Raw genomic sequence first — 6,000 nt, 5'->3', positions numbered from 1 at the left:
ATTTCAGCTTAGCAAACCAATTTTTATTTTTCTTTTTTCTAAGTGGCATGCCTAAATATTGTTTTATGTATTTTGAGTTTTGTTACAATCTGTTAATATTTTTTTATTTTATTAAATATATTAAATTAAATATTAATTATTTTAAAAGCATAAAATTATTTAACGTTTTCTTTATATATATTAAGTTTAATTATTATTTTCAAATTTAAATTTGATATATAATATTAATTAAATAAAAAATAGTTTTACTAATTATATGGACTTTTATATATTAAATTAGAATTTTCATTCTTAAATAAATAAAATTTATTTGTTTGTTTTTATTACGTTTCGAATTTAATATAAATTATTTATTTTTAATTAATTTTATTATTTATTAATAAGTTGAATTTTAAAACTGTTAAAAATTTAATTATTTTTTATTTAAATTTTAACACATCAAATTAATATAATTAAAAATATTATTTATTTTTATTTAATATAATAAAATATATATTATTGAATAAGTTAAGATGGAATTTTATTTAATATTTATTTATTTAAATTATTTTTAATTCAATAATTCTCACGGAAAACTTACCAGTAAACGATAGTGCGTTTCTTTGAGCGGAAGCAAAACAGAAAAATAAAGGAAAAAAAAAGGGGCGAAAAGTAAAGGTTTTCTGAAAAATGAAAAGAGGGCTATAAATCGAAAACAAACACAACGAAAGTTTCGAGTCTCTCTGTTGGGCGTGTGTTGGATTTTTCGCGTGAATCGCCATGGCTGCTCTGCAATACTTGGAATCGCTTCGCAACGCGCACCCTGAGCTATCTGATTGGTACAATTCGCTCGCCGATCTATACCAGAAGAAGCTCTGGCACCAGCTCACTCTCAAGCTCGAGCAGTTCGTAGCTCTTGCTGTTTTTCAGGTTTAACCCTTATGCTCTTCTTTCTATTTTCACTCTCAATTGTTATATAACTTTACTCTCTCTGTGCTCGTTTCGTTTCTTTGCTCCTTAGGATTAGGGTTTTTTTTTTTTTTTTGGGGGGGGGGGGTGTTGTTGCTGTGAACTTAATTTGGGGGTTGTGGCCCTGTGGCATCCGGTGAACAATTGTGCTGCTAGGTTTTGCTTTATTGTTTTTGTTTTAGTTGTTGTGATTGAAGCTGTGACTAAAGACGGAAAATTTTCACTAGGATTTTGCTCGGGATCCGAAGGTGTTAAGTCGGGTATTGGTGTGTGGCGTGGATGGAAATTCGAGATCTTTGAGTTGTGGAATTTAGAAAGTTAGGGTTGTGTTAGAACTGAAATTTTTGGGCATGATGATTCGAACTTGTTTATAATACTATTTTTGTTGACTTTTGGTGAGGCCATATTGATCCTCCGAGTAAATGTTCTTATTGTGGTTTATAGTATACCATGTTGATAATTGATTCTTACCATAAATTTTCAGGCTGGTGATGCTTTGATACAGTTATATCACAATTTCATCACTGACTTCGAGACCAAAATCAACCTTCTCAAGCTTGCACATTTTGCCGTGATAGTTTCTCGGCAGTATTCTGAGAAAGAAGCTGCTGTTGGTTATCTTGAAGGGGTCATTGAGAAACTGCAAGCTACAAGAGAGCAGCGCATAGAAGAACCTATTCTTTACATCAAGATGCAAATAGCCATATTCAAGCTTGAGCAAGGTGACCAAAAGGAATGCAAGAAACTTCTAGAAGATGGAAAGAGTACACTTGACAGCATGACAGACATTGATCCATCTGTATATGCTAGCTATTACTGGGTTTCATCTCAGTATCACAAAACACGCCAGGAATTTGCTGAGTTCTACAAAAGTGCTCTTCTCTATTTGGCATACACATCGGTGGAGTCTCTCTCAGATTCATTCAAGCTGGTATGTCATCAGAATTGTCTCAAATGTTTTGTTGATTTGTTGCCTTTTTCTTGTCTCAAATTATTGCTATTTGATCACACTTTACACTTGTTACATTTTCTTTTGACTCATTCTGTACTTTTTGAGTAAGGTTGCAAAGGTAGATTTGAATGTATCTAAAAGTTGTTCCATATTACTCGACTGTTGTACCTAATACAATGCTTTCCTAATTAGATATTTGACTTCGTGGAACAAAATGTATGTGGTATATTTACATGCTTGACTTTTGTGGGATGTCATGTAACAAAGGTTTTGAAGGTTTGACCTTTCCCATAAGTATTATTAAGATGATACCACTTCAAATAAAAAGAAATCTGTAGGAGAGGGGAGGGGAAAAAAGATGATGGTGGTGATAAGGAGCTTGCTAGATAATAAGTGATATCTTATGAAAGCATATGTCTATTACTGTTAGTTAATTTGCACTGAGGGATAGTAATGGGCATGGATTTCTATACATCCAACTGCTAGGCCTTAGGAATCATACTTTTTCTCCCAATTTGCTTTTATAGAGTTTACTTTTATAAATGACCTGGAAAAATGAGTCCCATGGCAGCTCAATTGTACTAGTTCTTTACACAAGGAAATTAAGGGGATGGTGTAGCTAAATTATACTGTAGTTTTGAATTGGAAAAGTGTCTTAGCGGTGACTGAGGCTAAGTAATTCTTCTAACTGTGCTTCTTCATCATCTAATAAAAAGGTTAATCTATTTGCTTTATCTTTTCCTGCTTCATTTTTACACTACAAAGGTTTTTATGATGTACTTTAGTAAAATTGATGTATTATGGAGTAATTTAAAGATAGGTTGATGCTTTTATTTTTGGTGAAATGGAAATTGAATCTGGAATTTTTTATTTGATGAATTCATAGTTGGCACTTCCTTCCCCTCGAAGGAGGGAGATTGAAGCAGTGTATATTGGTCTATCTCATATATATTTTTTCTATTTATCTGCTAATGCTATATTAGTTATTTACACTACTTTTTGTGATTTGTTAGGATTTGGCATTTGATTTGTCCCTTTCTGCTCTGTTGGGGGATAACATCTACAATTTTGGAGAGCTACTTGCCCATCCTATTGTGAGTGATTACATTTAAGTTTTTGGATCACCTTTTCTTTTGAAATTTCTTTCCTTCCTTCATTTGTTTATTTTACTATGTTGGTTGAAATAGTCTATAATATTTTCAACAGATTAAGAGCCTTCTGGGAACAAAGGTGGAATGGCTTTACTATATTCTGCAGGCATTCAATTCTGGTGATTTAGCTCGATATCAGGAATTATGCAGGGTGCATAATGCTGCTTTAAGAGCCCAACCAGCACTAGTTCAAAATGAACAGAGGCTGTTGGAAAAGATCAACATCCTCTGCCTGATGGAAATTATATTCAGGTGTATATACATTAATTAATTAAATTGTCGTCTGTTGAAATGAATTTAATAACAAAAATTTTATTCCAAACTCAAACTGATTGTGGTTACTTGCAGTCGGCCTTCTGAAGATCGAACTATTCCTTTGGGTGTAATTGCTGAGCGTACAAAACTTTCTATAGAGAATGTGGAGCATCTCCTTATGAAGAGTCTATCTGTAAGTTTTAAAGTTCTAGAAAGGAGTATAAATAATTTGTTTTGATTTTCTTTGGAACCATCTAAAGTAGCACACTTTCAACCTGTGGATTTGGGTAAATAAAAATATCTTTTCATTATTTTATTAGTTGTTCCTTATTTACTAATCGTTTGTCAATTAGTTATATTATTTCACTAATCATAATGTTTTAAGCTTGCATTCTGTTCAGGAATGTGATATAAACCATGTAATATATGGCTTTGTTTGAGAGTTAATTCTAGGAGGGAAAGAGAGGGAAAGAAAAAGTTTTTGATGGTAACCTTTGTTTGAGTGTTTTTTAATGTAAGGGGAGTGTCCCTCCAAAATCCTCATAAATTAATGTTTTTAAGTTTTCCCAAATTGGGAGGTTTTTTTATTAGCCCTCCTTCTCTTTTCCTTTCCTCCCTTACTCCTCTAACTCTTCCCTCTCCCTCCAAACTCCCAAACAAAGCTTAACTGATATTTCTTGAAGTTCTTGAGCGTCTGAGAATTTGACATGTCATCACTTGAAAAATTATGGTGTTGTCTTGATTAATGATTAGTGCTTTGAACAATTTAGTTGATTCTGTTTTTGGGTTGGTTGTAAAACATGACACTTGAGAAGTGTGTTTTTTTTTTTCTTAACTGAGAATGATATCTTGCATCCTGTGGCAGATTTGTCAGAGTAACTGGTATGATCTGGCGGTTTAAATGTTTCAGAATAGTTTTTATACTTGATTTTATTTAAAGCACATCTAAAAGACTTGTGTTTTTTTTCTGCTCTACCATTGGTAGTTGGTTAACATGTAAATAATCTGTTTGGACTTTAATGACTAGCAAACAGTTGTGTGGTTTTTATTGGCAATTAACTTTCTGTTTTGTCCAACACCTGGGAATCAACTGTACCCATTCACTAAGAAGTGGGAGAAAAAGGGATAAGTGGGTTAGTTGATTTGGATACTTTAGTGGAATTAAACTGAAGTGTGCTTCTAGGCTAAACTTTTATTGAGCATTTGCATTGTTTACCAAGATCTATAAATTTGAGGAATTTTGAATGGAACCTGCTATGCATCTAATGTTGGAAGTTTAAGCTGCATAATTACCAAATTAAATTGCAAGGGAAGTTGAAATATTGCTTTTGCATTTTGGAATTGATATTATATTCACTTTTTGTTTCCTTTTGATCTTGTCCTTTCAGTAACTCCTGTTTTAAATATGGAGCTTTTCATTCCAATAAATAGTTTCTACTGATATTTCTATACCTTTTTAGTGACTGACTAGAGGGTTTTAGTTGGAAATTATAAATGGCTTTGTGGTCTGGATAAAGTTAGTATGCTGCTTTACTGAGGATGTTCATTGTAAGTATAACTAGGATTCTACGAACATACAAGCCAATTTCATTCTCTTAATGTATGTGCAACATTACATACTTGTTTCAAAGAGTTGTTAGTATATTTTGTTATTGACTTTCTGCATTTGAGAAACTGATTTTATGATCATATGGAGGTTGGGCAACTATTTTTAAAATTCGAAGTTTGTAACTGAAAAAAATCTATTGCAGGTTCATCTAATTGAGGGTATAATCGATCAAGTTGAGGGTACAGTGCATGTTTCCTGGGTGCAGCCAAGAGTTCTGGGTATTCAACAGATCAAATCCTTGCGGGATAGACTGGACAGTTGGACAGGAAAAGTACACACTGCATTGTTGTCCATCGAGGCAGAAACACCTGATCTAATTGGATCATGATTTTGCTTTGTTTGTTTTCTGCCCATTGTAACCACTTCTTAAGTTAAAGGAGAACACGTCCTAAGGCGACAAAAGATGAAGAGACTTCCAAGTCGTGGGCAATATAGCCAACTTTATATGCTTCATTTGGTTTTGCATGCTGCTTTTGGCTTAGAAATTGTTGGTTCTATGGTTGCATGCCTAGAGACATGGTGAATCGGTTGGGAACAGGCTTTTTATGCATTAGAGTGATGACAAACTATGTATCTGGAATTTTTCTTAGATACGGCCATTTGAAATTCACTTTTAGAAGTTCTTTTCATCCAACTGTTCCCCTTCGTTTGCCTAAATATTTCACGTGCTTCAAAATGGGTGCTCCTGAACTTGCCATGATATGAATTTCTTTTAATTATATCTGCCTGTTTGTCTCATGACAGTGGTAAAATGACGTACCAATGGGGAAAATACGGCTTATACCTTCTAGTTAAATTCATGGTGGCTCATTCTCAAGTTTTAAAGATTAACACTGTTTCAAAACTAAAATTATGCTTTCAAGTAAATTTGTTATGTATGATTTTTACTTGTCATCTACGTATCTTTCTTGCGCTTGAAAACATAGCAATGTTCCTTCAAAACCCCGGCTTCATATGGATAAGTTTCTTAGTGATTGTTACAAATAAAGCTAACTTGAATATAATAAAGATGAGGATGCAATGGATATATACAACGTTGGCGACGATTTTAAATTGAAGAATAGCCTAATGCTGATCTCGTTTTC

At 33.1% G+C, this 6,000-nt stretch overlaps 1 protein-coding gene across 3 annotated transcripts; it reads left to right on the top strand.

Moving 5' to 3' along the window:
• The first annotated feature begins 615 nt into the window (after positions 1 to 615).
• Positions 616 to 5,651, top strand: LOC113868586 (26S proteasome non-ATPase regulatory subunit 13 homolog A). Of its 3 annotated transcripts, none has more exons than XM_027504285.1 (6): positions 616 to 909; positions 1,433 to 1,879; positions 2,914 to 2,994; positions 3,107 to 3,303; positions 3,400 to 3,499; positions 5,058 to 5,651. In XM_027504285.1, the coding sequence occupies exons 1-6, from the start codon at positions 760 to 762 to the stop codon at positions 5,241 to 5,243; spliced, it is 1,161 nt and encodes a 386-aa protein (XP_027360086.1). In that variant the 5' UTR covers positions 616 to 759; the 3' UTR covers positions 5,244 to 5,651. The 3 variants fall into 3 exon arrangements, 2 of the variants coding, with proteins under 2 accessions (XP_027360086.1, XP_027360085.1); XR_003505395.1 differs by having other exon boundaries at positions 641 to 909; positions 3,400 to 4,854; positions 5,058 to 5,605; XM_027504284.1 differs by having other exon boundaries at positions 641 to 909; positions 3,400 to 3,511; positions 5,031 to 5,598.
• Positions 5,652 to 6,000: the final 349 nt, after the last annotated feature.

Source organism: Abrus precatorius, unplaced genomic scaffold (genome assembly GCF_003935025.1).
Source record: "Abrus precatorius isolate BTA unplaced genomic scaffold, Abrus_2018 Scaffold6, whole genome shotgun sequence".
NCBI classification, from domain to species: Eukaryota; Viridiplantae; Streptophyta; class Magnoliopsida; order Fabales; family Fabaceae; genus Abrus; species Abrus precatorius.
This window is presented reverse-complemented; position numbering and strand designations above follow the sequence as displayed.